The sequence below is a fragment of the Myotis myotis genome, unplaced genomic scaffold, assembly GCF_014108235.1.
Source record: "Myotis myotis isolate mMyoMyo1 unplaced genomic scaffold, mMyoMyo1.p scaffold_m19_p_40, whole genome shotgun sequence".
Lineage (NCBI taxonomy): Eukaryota > Metazoa > Chordata > Mammalia > Chiroptera > Vespertilionidae > Myotis > Myotis myotis.
Genome location: NW_023416347.1, coordinates 1,903,485 through 1,918,336, shown reverse-complemented (window position 1 = coordinate 1,918,336; position 14,852 = coordinate 1,903,485). Strand labels below are relative to the sequence as shown.

Genomic DNA, 14,852 nt, shown 5'->3' with positions numbered 1-14,852 from the left:
GAACAATATATATATATATATATATATATATATATATATATATATATATATATATATATATATATATATATATTGGATTTGAGAGAGAGGGAGAGGGAGAGAGAAACATCAATGATGAGAATCATTGATAGGCTGCCTCCTGCATATCCCATGCTGGGGATCAAGCCTGCAACCCAGGCATGTGCCCTGCAACCCAGGCATGTGCCCTTGACCGGAATCGAACCAGAGACTTGTCAGTCCAAAGGCCGGCACTCTATCCACTGTGCCAAACTGGCTAGGGCATCTGTGATAGTCTTGATGAGTGTGATGGTAAGTGGCCCATGAAGTTGGCTGTGGAAGTGCTACGTGCAGTTGGATTCTGCATGTTCTTTAATATTTGCCACCAGCATTTTCTAATTATAAGGTTTAGGGAGTGAAAGGGAGGTGAGAGTTAAAGATGATGTGAAGGTTTGGATTTAGCAGCTGAAGGTATAAAAGCACCATTTATTGCCATGGAGAAATTCATACTAAAAGAAGAATGTTCCTTGCAGATGCAAAGTCTTTTATATTAGGCCTGTTTGGGGTATGAGATAATTCATAGAGCAATTCAAGATTTGTCTGGAACTCTGAGGAAAGCTCAGGATTAAGACATTGAGAAAAGTTAGTTGAGAGTGTATGAACTTAGATAACCTTTAGTAGGGGCATGCATGATTCGGCTGATAGTGATTCTCTCTCATCATTGATCTTTCTAGCTCTCACCTCTCCCTTTCTCTCTGAAATCAATAAAAAATTTGTTTTTAAAAATATATATTTTATTGATTTTTTACAGAGAGGAAGGGAGAGGGATAGAGAGTTAGAAACATCGATGGGAGAGAAACATCGATCAGCTGCCTCCTGCACACTCCCCACTGGGGATGTGCCCGCAACCAAGGTACATGCCCTTGACCAGAATCGAACCCGGGACCCTTGAGTCCACAGGCCAATGCTCTATCCACTGAGCCAAACCGGTTAGGGCTATTTTTTTTTTAAGAGAGTAAATTAGTATGACAGCATTCATGGGGTCCCAAACTTTTTGGGTTTTAGAAGGCACATTAATAATGGCAGAAAATCACTCTTTGTCCAATATTGGGTTATTTTACATAGCTGACCAAGGCCTTGAAAGAAAGTCTGCATGATTTTGTGGTTCTAATTTGCAGCCTGGTGCCTCTATCATTGGTGAGTTCAATGGTCACCCAGAATAGGAGTCCATTGTTGTGCCTGTGTGAACAATATGAATTATACTCTCTGTTCACAATAAGTATTACATAATTCTCAGCAATTTTTAGGGGAACTCCTCCCCACACACTGTAAAGGTGCCATGTGCCATGATGTATGAAATGTCATAGGCTGGTGTAATTTGTTGTAAGACTCTGAGGCTTAAATGGAACCGCTATTAGGACAGAAACACTATTCATAGTGAGTGGGAAAGACTGCAGTCAATTGGAGGAAAAGTGCCTCTTCTGAACGTTTTCCACAAATAATCACAGGTCTGTGGCTGGTGTGATCTTTGTGTACAGACATTCTCAGGGCCGCCATAACTGTTTTCTGTGGCTGAAGTCATTGGCAGAGAAAATAAACACTCAGTTATTTGGATTCTCCTGGCCCATCCAGGGTGTTCACCTCAAGGTTTCCTCAACTGGCAACACCTCAGAGCTGAGGAAGGATAATCCTATAATCAGTCCCAGGTTGTATTTTTTGTAACCAGTCAGCATTCCTGTGGATTCCGATGGCAGTTTCCACTGCTGCCAATATTTGCTGAACCTGAGGCAAGGCTGGTCCTCCCAGGAAATTAGGAGAGAGATGGTAGAGCCCATATAGGGTTATCATTTTATTTTTCTAACAAGTCAGGGATATCTAGGTCTTTATTTGGAAGTGCTTCTTAAGGATTTATTAAGTGTATTTATAACTGAAATGCAACAAAATGCACTCTTCTACTATGTACTATGTGGTGAGCTTGGACATATGGATAAAGCTCTAAAAACATCACATGTGAAATAAACGTATCTCTCACCTATATACAGGTTAGAGCAAAGTAGGCTTACAGATATGAGTATGCAACACACAGAGTTTATTCTTTTTTATATGTCTTTTATATATTTAAAAATATTTTATTGACCTTTTAGGAAAACAGGAAGGGAGAGAGAGAGAAATGGTGATATGAGAAAGAAACATTGAGCTGCTGCCTCCTGCACGTCACCTACAGGGCATCCAGGCAGGCGTGTGCCCTGACCTGGGCTGGAACCAGTGACCTTTCAGGGTAAGGGATGGTGCCCAAACAACTGAAGTACAATGACCAGGGAAGAGATTGTACTAGTATTATTATTTATTAACTATTGTATTAACTTCCATACCAACAACCCTAAACCTACTTTACCACACCTTATATTTATCTCCTGCCCTTTTATACTCTCTCTGCCTTCCCCAGTTCTAAATGCAGTCATTGATTTTCCTTCCAAAATTAGTTCATATTTTTCATGTTATAAACATTGTAATGTGTGTATTATTTTAAAAATATGGGACTCTTTCAAGCTACAGAGTTATTTTCAGGTTCAACACTAATGCTTATGTGAAAAGTTAATTGTCTTTTTATTTCTGAGTAGTATTGTGTTCTGTAAATAAGCACTCTATTGATCAGTTTATGGTTTTGGCTATTTTTAGGTTTGTGATATTATAAATACATTTTCTGGGGATATTGGGTTCAGTTCTTTATATAAATGTGTTTTTCTTGTCTAACTGTTGCAGTATAGGTGAGTGTTTTATTTTTAAGATATGCAGAGCTGTGATCTAAAATGGTCCTTCCTTTGCCTTCCCAGGACATGTGCTGTTTAATATTTTTAAATTGTAGGCCTGAAACTCAGTAGTGTTAACTTGTTTTGTTTTAAAATCCATTCCCCTAAAAAAAATTTTTGGTGACCATTTCTTTATGCATTTATTTGCACTGTCTTTATATTTTTGTTGAAAAGTCTGGTCAGAAACTTTTGCCAATTTTTAAAAGGAATTTATGATTTAACCAATAGGAGGACAGTTCAGCATCTAAGACATCTGTATTCACTTCACTCATTCCTTAAAGACCCAACTGATTTCTTTGCCATTTGGAACTATATGTTTTGAATACTGAAAGAAAATTGTTTTTCTAAAATTGTATCCTATGTACAATTTAAAGGCCACTTGCATGATACACTTATAAGGTTAACCTACGTTGCTAACATTCTCCACCATTCAGTTTAAGTTGAAGTATTCAATAGTATATTAAGAGAAGTCAAGGTCTGTAGTATTTGTCATTTTTTCTGGTGTAAATACTATCATCACCATCACTTTCAAACTTCCAAAGTCATAGCACTGAACATGAGCCTGATAGGATACTTCAGTAGCAAATCATTATATTTTATTTCCAAGTTATTGATACAGTAGGTACAAACATGCTCAAGAACATTCATAATAAAATTGTAAAATAATTGGGAAGTGGCAAGTTTTAATCATTTTTCAAAAAATTTTGATGTTAAGTATAATTGATTTAAAACATACATTCAAAACTGTATTTTTATTGATTTCAGAGAGGAAGGGAGGATAGAAACATCAATGATGACAGAGAATCACTGATAGCCTGCCTCCTACATACCTCACAATGGGGATCCAGCCCACCCGAGTATGTGTCCTGACTGGGAATGCAACTGTGACCTCTATTTCATAGGTCAATCAATGCTCAACCATTGAACCACACTGGCCAGGCTCTCCTAAGCTTTTAAAGGATCCCAGTTAACCTGAAAGGGGGGCAGCAATGAGCAGGGACAGCTCAGCCCGGACTAACCCCCTGAACTGCGCTCAAGGCCTCCCTTTCTCTGATTCTCCGGTGAGCTCACAGCAGCCCTCCCTGGCTCATTTATTTCCCACAATGTTTCAAGGAGCCCCTCCTAGTCTCTCTGCTGTTCCTTGTTCTATCCTAAGCCCTAGTTTCTTTCTTTCTTTTTCTTTTTTCATTATCCCCAGCTTTAATAAATGTCCCCTCAAAATCTCTGAACTCATGCGACAGCTTTTCTGCATGAAGTCAAGAACGCAAACACTACAGGCCAAGCTGAGGAAGACCAGCTCCAGGCTGGGTCCTGTTCCCTAAAAGTTATGCCTGGGACATCCGCCTATATAATAAAAGACTAATATGCAAATCAGCCAAAGGGCTTAAGGACTGGTCACTACGATGCACACTGAACACCAGGGGGCAACGATCAATGCATCAGCCGCCCCCTAGGGGTCAGGGTCTCCCACAAGGGGAGCCTGCTCAGCCAGATGGGCTCAGGATGGCAAGCGCAGTGGCGTCCCTGGCAGGAGCCTCTCCCACCTCAGCGGCAGCGCTAGGAGGTGGGACTGCGGGCTCAGGCCTGTTCTTGGGGCCGTCAGTCAGACATCCCCCAGGGCTCCTGGTGTGGAAGAGGCAGGCGGGCTGGGGAACCCCCTCCCTCCCACTGCACCTTTTCCTGCACCGGGGCCTCCAGTCCTCTACAAAGACAGCAAGGCGGGCTCCGCTGCCTCCGCGCCAAATCTGTCGGCTCCCTGGAACCTGGGGCTGCCGAGGGAACCCGGGGCTCAGCAGCCGCCGCTGGGCCGCAGTGTGCGGGGCGCACGGTGTTCCCAGGGGCGCACGGTGTCCCTGAGGGGCCCACAGGTGTGTGGGGAGCACAGGTGACATTGGGGGGCGTAGCCTGAGCGGTCCCCTCGGCGGTCCCCCTTCCGGCCCCGCTCACCCGGCTGTGCGCGGCCTCCCTGCACTCGGCGCCGCGCTCCGGAGCGAACCCACAGCCGCGGGCGGCGAAGGCGCGGCCGAGAGGACGGAGCGGGCATTCCCAAGGACCCCCCGGGCTGCCAGCGCCACTGCCGGGCTCCCGCGGCGCACGGCAGAGTCGCGACGGCGCGTGGGGCTGCTTTACGGCAGGTCGCGGGTCACAGGTCTCGGGGCGCGCGGGCCCAACGTACGCTTTCCCCCCACGGGCCTGGCGGCAGCGGCGCGGCGGCCTTTTACGGCTGCTGCGCGCGGTGGCTGACGGCGGGCGGCGTGGGCCGCGGCGGGCACCGGAGGGCGTTCTCCCGGGGACCGCGGCGGGCGGCCGGGGCGGGGCTGCGGGACCTGACGCCGGCGGGAGCCGAGGAGTCGCTGGCGTTGGCGGCGGGGCGCGCGATGGCGCGGGCGGCACAGGTGAGCGCGGCGGGCCTCCCACCCCCAGGCGCGGACCCGGGCGGCCCTGCCCCGGCCCCCGGATCCAACGCGGCCGGGCGGGCCGGGCCGGCACCCCTCCGGCTCTCCCCGGCTCACTAACCCCCCGGCCCGGTCGAGGCGCCTCCTCCCCCCACGGCCGTGGCGAGGTCAGGCCGGCGGGCGCGTCGGGGGCCCGGCGACAAGCCCGGAGCGGTCGCTGCGGCCAGTAGCTGCCGCCGTCACCGCCGCCGCCGGAGCCTTCACCGGCCGCCCCGCTCGGACCCAGCCGGGAGGGTGCGAGGGATGCCGCCGGGGGCCCAGCTCCGGTGCCGCACCCCGTGAAGGGCTGACCTCCTACCTGGCCACTCACCTCCGGGAAGCCAAGCCCAACCCGCGTAGGCCTCCCCTGGGTACCGTGCCCGGAGGGAAGGGAGCCGGGGGACGAAGCCCCCGGTTACTGGCTCGGACCCACCGGGGATCAGTTCCTGTCGATGTTCCATCCGCCAGCGGAGCTGTTTGAGAGACCCGGGAGCTGAAAACGTGCCTTCAGCCGCTCTGGGGCCCAGCGGGAGGCTGGTGAATGGGGAGCTCATTGTTACCGCATTGGCGGGCGGGGATCGGCATGATGGGGCCCGGGCGCCACCGGCCTCCGGAGCCCGAGGTGTGCCCTTCGCATGGCCCGGCCGCTCTCCTTTCCTGTGGGGCTCCATTCCTCCAGGGAAGGGGTGCGGGTTCTGGGAGAGTGGAGGAAGGGAGCCCTCTGGGGTGCCTGGGGACGCCTGGGGGTGTTTGTTTCTCTTAGAGCCGTGGTCGGCAAACTGCGGCTCGCGAGCCACATGCGGCTCTTTGGCCCCTTGAGTGTGGCTTTTCCTAAGCCTTAGATGTAGGCAGGTCCATCACAGAGGGGTACCCTAATGAAGTTAACAACAATGTACCTACCTATATAGTTGAAGTTTAAAAAATTTGGCTCTCAAAAGAAATTTCCGTCGTCGTACTGTTGATATTTGGCTCTGCTGACGAATGAGGACCACTGTAAGAGGTAGTTTTTCCGGAAACTCAGCCTAGATCGCCTTGGGCCGCGGTGCTTAGGTAGTCCTGTTGCCCGGAGACCCAGCTGCTGGGCTGCATTCCTGCAAGGGCCGTCTGGTGCCAACAGCAGCTGCCAGTGTGAGGCCTGAGGAACCGGTGCCCTTTCCATGCCAGAGCTCAGACAGCTGCGTGCCACACTGACAGGACGCGTCTGCTCCCTGGACAGCCGGAGGAGCCTGCCATCCTGGCCCAGCGCCCAGGAGAGAGAGAGACATGGATTTGTTGTTCCCCTTATTTGTGCGCTCATTGGTTGATTCTTGCATGTGCCCTTGTTATATTGTAAATCGGCGAGCTAAAACAGAGGACGCCTTAATCAATACGCCAAATTAATTTGGAGTCTTATGCTAGTGGGCTCAGAGGAAATACTGCTTTTCAAATTCTGGGCCCAACATGGAGGAAGCCTTCCCTTTTAATACTTTTTCCAGCTCTTTGCCTTCCAAATTTGGAATGAGACTTCGGACCTTCTGAGAAAGAAGTCCTGTGTGCTGGGAAGGGGCCGTGAGACCATATCCCAAGGCCTGGCCTGGCGCCAGCACTGACAGACAGCTCTGTCTGGAGCATAGTTTCTGGCCTCTCTGGAATGGGAGTAGTCTTATTTTCCCTATTATTTAAGAAAGCAAATGTTTACAGAATCCAAAATAGCAGGGTTAAAATTTCAAACAGCAGTTTTTATATGAGATGGAGGTTACTATGCTTCACGCGGATCAGGAATCAAACCGGGACTTTCTGGTTCATAGGCCGCTCAACCACTGAACCATGCCAGCTAGATGACTTCTTTCTTTCATATACATATTGATTACAGAGAGGACGGGAAAGGGAGAGAGAGGAAAAAAAAAAGACAGAGCAAGGCATGAGTTTGCTTACAAGACTTGGAGGAAAACGTGACAGCCCACACTCACTTTATTATTGTTGAGTCAAATCAGTCTTAACATTGTTCATTTTTTAAATGTGTTCATTGATTTTTTAGAGAGAAAGGAAGAGGAAGAAACATCAATGATGAGAGAGAATCATTGACCAGCTGCCTCCTGCATTCCCCCTACTGGGATAGAGCCCCTAACCTAGGCATGTGCCTTGACCTGGAATCAAACCAGGGATATCTTGGTTCATGGGTACACACCCAACCACTGAGCCACGCCAGCTGTGCACACTATTCTTTTTTTCATTGCTGACTCTATTACAGATGTTCCCAATTTCCCCCCATACTCCTGCCCCTTTTTCTCCCTCTACCCTGCCCCCACTGCTTCTAGTCCTCACCACAATATTGTATATGTCCATGGCCTATGCATATATGTATGTACTTTGTTTAAAATGTTTTATATTGAATTTAGAGAGTAGAAGGGAGAGGGAGGGTAGAAACATCAATGATGAGAGAAAATCACTGATTAGCTGTCTCCTGCACCTCCCCACCCCCACTCTGGAATTTAAGCCTGCAACCCATGTATGTGCCCTCACCAGGAAAAGAGCCAGTATCACATGACCTCATCATTTGTGGAATATAATGAACAGCATAAATTGATGAACAAAAATAGATTCAGAGACATAGAAGCATTAAACAGACCATCAAACTTCAGAAGGAAGGTGGGGGTGGGGGTGTTAAGAGATCAACCAAAGGACTTGTATGCAAGCATATAAGCTTAACCAATGGACACAGACAGTAGGGGGTTGAGTGCATGTGCTGGGGGGTGAGGGTGGGAGTGGCCGGGGAAAGGTCAGTGGAGGAAAAAGGAGACATGTAATAATATATGTAATACTTTAAACAATAAAGAATTAAAAAGAATAAAAATAAATAAAAACCAAAGAAAAAAAGAACCATGACCTCCTGGTTCATAGGTCAAGGCTCAACAAATAAGCTGCACCAGCTGGGCTACATTATTTTAAAATTTAAAAAAACTCATGTATTTTTTATTGTTGACTCGAGGCCTGGTGCGCCAGTGGGGTCCCTCAGCATGGCCTGCAGGGATGGGGTCAAAACTGGCAGTCCAAAACCCCTTGCTGCTCCTGCCTGCCACTCCTGCTCATCCCGGCCCTGCTGCGCCTGCCAGTGCCACCGCCCCTGCTCAGTAGGTTTGCTGTCACTTTACTGCGGTCTTTGGGCTGCTGGGCTGTGACAGCCAGCTGCACCCGTAGGTCAGCTGAGTGGTGCTCCCACTGTGAGAATGAACACATTGAACAGGGGGCAGCTCCTGCATTGAGTGGCTGCTACCTGGTGGTCAGTGCACATCATAGCAACCAGTCGACTGGTCTTTTGGTTGCTTAGGCTTTTATATATATAGACTAGGCCCAGTGCACGAATTTGTGCACCTTGAAAGGAGCTGTGGGCCATGAGGCTGAGGTGGGCACGGGGTGGGTCTCAGTCAATCCTCCACACCCCTGCCCGGCCCCTCCCACCACAGCCCCACTCCTGCCACTGCCTTTCCCGTGCACTCATGGCGCTGCCCCGCTTGCATTCTTTGACAGCACAGAGCAATTGGGCCCAGCGCCATCAGGGGCAATTGGGGCCGGCAGCTGCCACTTGCACCCATTGAAGGCGCTGAGTGATTCGGAATGGCGTCGGGCACAGGCAGTGAGTGCCGGCTGCAGTTGTGAGCATGGCTGGAGCCAGCAGTGGCTGTGAGCGGTGGCTCCGGCTCTAGCAGCGGGTGCGACAGGCAACTGCTAGCCCCGATCACCCCTCAGGAGCAGGGGGAGGTGGAGAAGCCCTGAGGGGCAATCGGGGGGGCAGCCACTGCTCACATGCTGACGGCGCCGGGGATCAGGGCCGGTGCTGGGTGCTGGCAGCGGGTGCAAGCAGCAGCTCCAGTGCCGGGAGCAGGTGCGTGTGGGGCTGGCGCTGGCAGCAGGTGCAAGCACTAGGCAGGAGCAAAGAATTTTCAGTAACCACCAGAGACTCGTCCTGATGACAGCAACCGGTGCCCTGCCTTGGTCTGGTGCATCCGTTCACCTGCTCCACCATCCTGCCACATCAATGCCCGCCATGTTCCACACTCTGCTGCCCGCTGCCGACACCTACTGTGTTCCATGCGCGTACCTGGTGGTCAGCATCCGTCATAATGACAGGTTGTTTGATTGTCCCGCCCTTCGGTCTATTTGGATATTAGAGTTTTTATAGATAGACTATATAGATAGTATTACAGATGTCTCCCATTTCACCCCTGTGTATATATTTTGTGGATCTCTTGTATTTCTCCCCACCCTCTTCACCTTGGAGAAGTGTCAGTCTGTTCCAGTTAGCCAGGCCTCTAGTCTGATCTTGTCCCTCCCCAGGCGTCACTTGCTGTGCCACAACACCTTTATTCCCCAAGTCTTTGGCTGGGATGCAGGTAGTCCCCTGGGCTGTGGAGAAAACTACATTACCCAGAAGGAAATGCACCCAAGTGGACGGAGCAAAAGGGCATTTGGTGTCTGTGCATCCAGTTAGGGCAGGATTTCCACCTTCCTCTTGGTGGGCATTTTGACCTCTTTGGTCTTCACAGATTCACAGGCTTAAGTTAGTGCTCCTGAGTAGGAGGAGGTTTGAGAGGCACAGTCCCTGCTGTGCAGGGTGCGTCTGAGTCTGGTTGAGCCCTAACAGACGGAGATTGATGTCTCCGAGCCTTCCAGACTGTCCTCTGCTCACGCAGCCGGACCCCATTTCACCCTCCAGCCTTGGGGACTGGCACCTCCCAGGTCCTGCCGCCCAGGTCGCAGCGTTCAGAACGTTAAGTCCCTCGTGGGTGAGACATGGTGTGATGGGGGGAAGAGTAGGCTGCAGTGCCACCTTGTAAGGGCCTATGGTGGGACTGAACTGGGAGGATTCGGGATACCCGGGCCTGTGTGGGTGTAAAGGCAACAAAGAAGATGAGGGGTAGTTTTGCGTGAGGTTTTTACTTTCATTCTCAGAACACTGGGGCCATAGATGTTAGGGTCGCCGAAAGAGGAACACACGAGGCCAACAGGGGTGAAGAATTATGAATTTATTAGGCCATCTGGAAGGCTCTAAAACAGTCTTATTGGGGGACTTGGGAGGCAGAAGCTGGTCCCGAGGCTGCCACAGCATCACTTGTCTGGTTTTGCTGCTTTTCTGGGCCTGGAGCTGAAATACAACTGAGGCCTACATGTTATCTGTAGGGAGGAAAAGATCAGGGGTCTTAGTTGCCTGACTAGTTATTTGCTAGGGGAGGGTAGGTTACCCTGGGGAAGAGGGTCTTGTTTTCCAGTTTTGCCCCTTGCTAGCATCCAGAGCTTTCTTGTAGGTCTTGAGACAGGATTTCAAAATAGGATAGAGCAGTGGTTAGGCCCCCATGCCAGTTATGTCCTCTGCTGTGATGCCCAGGGTTATGAGAAGGATTATCTAAACTGCCCTTTTGTGTCAGATATGGTGGGTTACCGGGACAGGTAAAGACTGATTATTGGGGTCTACGTCTACATTAGGTGAGCAATACATGAGAGAAAGGCAGAATCTGACGGGTCTAATCTGGTGGCTGTAATAGGGGACTCCAGCTCATGTGATGGAGGTGTTCCGGGGATGGGTTTTAATCTGGAAAGGTGGAACCATGGGGTTTGCTCTGATAGTTTAGCTGCAGTGGGGTGGTTAGGAGTACCTGATAAGAGCTTTGCAATTTGGGCTGTAAATTATTTGATGGGTGGATTTCCTTTAGGAGGACACAGTCCCCTGGCTGTAGAGGAGTAGGAAGATGTCTCCCATAGAAGGTGGAGGCAGGACTTGGTCAGCATGTTCTCTCAGTAATAACTGGATAAGATTTAAAATGGGGACATAGTCTCTGAGGGGGGTCTCTGTGGAAGGGATGTTTCCTAATAAGATGGGTCTTCCATACATGAGTTCAGAGGGACTAAGACAGGAGGGTGCATGGGGGGGATGTGCATAGAGGTAGGAGAGTAGTTTAAGGTTCTTTAGTTTCAAGAGTTAATTTGGTTAGGTGGGACTTAATGAAGGAATTTGCCTTTTTTAAAAAATTAAATCTTTATTCAGATTATTATAGTTGTTCCTCTTTTTACTCCCCAAAGCTCCCCTCCACCTGGTTCCCACCCCACCCTCTGCCCTTACCACTCCCCAATGGCCTCATCCATTGGTGTACGATTTTTGTCCAGTCTCTTCAGGCACTCCCCTCACGCTTTTCCCCCCAGAGAATAGTCAGTCCATTCCCTTTCTATGCCCCTGATTCTATTATATTCACCAGATTATTCTGTTCATCAGATTATTTATGCACTTGATTTTTAGATTCACTTGTTGATAGATGGGTATTTGTTGTTCATAATTTGTATCTTTACCTTTTTCTTCTTCTTCCTCTTCTTAAAGGATACCTTTCAGCATTTCATATAATACTGGTTTGGTGGTGATGAACTCCTTTAGCTTCTTCTTATCTGTGAAGCTCTTTATCTGACCTTCAATTCTGAATGATAGCTTTGTTGGATAAAGTAAGCTTGGTTGTAGGTTCTTGGCATTCATCACTTTGAATATTTCTTGCCACTCCCTTCTGGCCTGCATAGTTTCTGTTGAGAAATGAGCTGACAGTCGTATGGGTACTCCCTTGTAGGTAACTGACTCTTTCTCTTGCTGCTTTTAGGATTCTCTCTTTGTCTTTTGCTCTTGGCATTTTAATTATGATGTATCTTGGTGTGGTCCTCTTTGGATTCCTTTTGTTTGGGGTTCTCTGCGCTTCCTGGACTTGTAAGTCTATTTCTTTCACCAGGTAGGGGAAGTTTTCTGTCATTATTTCTTCCAATAGGTTTTCAATATCTTGCCTGCTCTCTTCTGACACCCCCATAATTCGGATGTTGGTACGTTTGAAGTTGTCCCAGAGGCTCCTTACACTATCTTCATATTTTTGGATTCTTTTTTCTTTTTGTTTTTCCGGTTGGGTGTTTTTTGCTTCTTCCTATTTCAAATCTTTGACTTGATTCTTGCGATCCTCTAGTCTGCTGTTGGGAGTCTGTATAATATTCTTTATTTCAGTCAGTGTATGCTTAATTTCTAGTTGGTCCTTTTTCATATCCTCAAGGGTCTCACTAAATTTATCGGCGGTCTAACTAGATTTATTGAGGGTCTTACTAAATTTATCGGCAATTTCTAGAAAATTCTTGAAAAACCTTAATAGTGTGGTTTTGAACTCTATATCCAGTAGTTTGCTTTCCTCCATTTCTGTCATTTGTGACCTGTTTCTTTGTCTCCACATCTTTTATCTTTCCCTGTGTTGATAGAGTGGCTTTGTGTGCTAGGTGTCCTATAGGGCCCAGTGGCTCAGCCTCCCCAGTTACCTGAGGTGGACACTCCTGGTGCTCCCCTTTGTGGGCTCCCCAGTGGGGGCAAGTTCCACTGGATGTTCAGAGTGGAGGAGACCTGTTGAGTTGTTTGAGATAAGAAAGCAGGTCCATTATCTGATTGTAATGAGGTGGGGAGGCCGGATCTGGGAATGATATGCAGAATGGGAGCTTGTGTGATCTTGATGGAATTTTCAGACGCAGTGGGGAATGCTTTTACCCAGCCTGAGAAAATATCTACAAAGGTTAAGAGGTATTTGGCATGTTGTTTTTATTATTTTTATTATTATTATTATTATTATTTTTACTTTTTTGTGTGAAAATTTATGGTTTCCACATTAAAAGATTTTTTGGAGGGGAAGTACTTTCTCTTTTTTTTTTTTTTTAACCACATGATGATTCTACACAGTTGCCCAGAGTAGGACACCATCATAAATCATTAACATGCCATATGAGTTCTGAATAAATAAAAGCTACAAAACCCAAGTTATTTACAAATATCTTGGGCAATAATATTTACAAACCTATGTACAAAAAAACAAATGTAAACAGTAAATGCAGCGTGAGCGTAATCAAAGGATGCACAGGGACAACCACTTGTGGTCAGTCTACCCCCCAGTAGCTGGCACCAGCCGGCCCCCAGAATCAGGCCACTCAATCCTTCCTAACACAACTGGAGAGGCCCACAGAACAAACCAAAAAGCTGTGGGGAAAAAGACCAAGATGGCGGCATAGGTAAACACTGGAGATTGCTGCCTCGCACAACCACTTCAAAAATACAACTCCGCCCGCCTGTTGATCCCCTGGGACCCGACCCCGCCCAAGCCCTGCACTGAGACTTTTGCATATGAAAGGCCCGGCCCTTTGTAATCTGAAAATTACTTAAAAAACTGCAGCTGCCCAAGGTCCCAGGGCAACTTGCATTGCTTTTCAGCTGGCTGCTGCAGGGTAGCCTCAGGCAGAGGCTAGATTAGCACCTCCTTAGATCCAAGAGCCAGTGTACCCAGTGGTCAGAGTGGGACCATCCAATTATAACTCCACAGATCCAAGGGACACACTCAGGGGGCAGACTCAGTGAGCACCAAAGCCCCACTGAAGCAAGTCTTGCCCCATAAGGGTGTCTTCAGCACAGAAGTTCTCCCACCGTAGACACAGCTGATTCTCACAGCCAATTGGCCTGGAGGTCAAATCCTCCCAGTGTTATCTACAACGATCAAGGCTTAACTACAACAAGACTGTGCACAAAGCCCACAAGGGGTGCACCAAGAGTGTCTACCTCAGGTAATTGGGGAGGCTGAGCCACCAGGCCCTATAGGACACATAGCACAGAAAGCCACTCTATCGACACAGCAAAGCATAAAAAATGATGAGACAAAGAAACAGGACACAAATGACAGAAATGGAGGAAAACAAACTACTGGATATAGAGTTCAAAACCACACTTTTAAGGTTTTTCAAGAACTTTCTAGAAACCGCCGATAAATGTAGTGAGATCCTCTAGAAATCTAGTGAGACCCTCGTTGTTGTGATAAAGGACCAACTAGAAATTAAGCATACACTGACTGAAATAAAGAACATTATACAGACTCCCAACAGCAGACCAGAGGATCGCAAGAATCAAGTCAAAGATTTGAAATGCAAAGAAGCAAAAAACACCCAACCGGAAAAACAAAGAGAAAAAAGAATCCAAAAATATGAACGTAGTGTAAGGAGCCTCTGGGACAGCTTCAAGCGTACCAACATCCGAATTATAGGGGTGCCAGAAGATGAGAGAGAGCAAGATATTGAAAACCTATTTGAAGAAATAATGACAGAAAACTTCCCCTACCTGGTGAAAGAAATAGACTTACAAGTCCAGGAAGCGCAGAGAACCCCAAACAAAAGGAATCCAAAGAGGACCACACCAAGACACATAATTAAAATGCCAAGAGCAAAAGACAAAGAGAGAATCCTAAAAGCAGCAAGAGAAAGACAGTCAGTTACCTACAAGGGAGTACCCATATGACTGTCAGCTCATTTCTCAACAGAAACTTTGTAGGCCAGAAGGGAGTGGCAAGAAATATTCAAAGTGATGAATACCAAGAACCTACAACCAAGATTACTTTATCCAGCAAAGCTATCATTCAGAATTGAAGGTCAGATAAAGAGCTTCACAGATAAGGAAAAGCTAAAGGAGTTCATCACCACCAAACCAGTATTATATGAAATGCTGAAAGGTATCCTTTAAGAAGAGGAAGAAGAAGAAAAAGGTACAGATACAAATTATGAACATCAAATACACATCTATCAACAAGTGAATCTA

The 14,852-nt window shown here is 47.8% G+C and overlaps 1 protein-coding gene across 4 annotated transcripts in view; it reads left to right on the top strand.

The window, feature by feature from the left end:
- The first annotated feature begins 4,955 nt into the window (after positions 1-4,955).
- Positions 4,956-14,852, top strand: part of LOC118654961 (zinc finger protein 501-like) — a 95,994-nt gene continuing 86,097 nt past the window's right edge. For all 4 annotated transcript variants that reach the window (XM_036306255.1, XM_036306260.1, XM_036306259.1 and 1 more), the window contains exon 1: positions 4,956-5,203. In XM_036306255.1, coding sequence (XP_036162148.1) covers positions 5,186-5,203 — 18 coding nt within the window. In that variant the 5' untranslated portion in view covers positions 4,956-5,185. The remainder of the gene's footprint in view (positions 5,204-14,852) is intronic.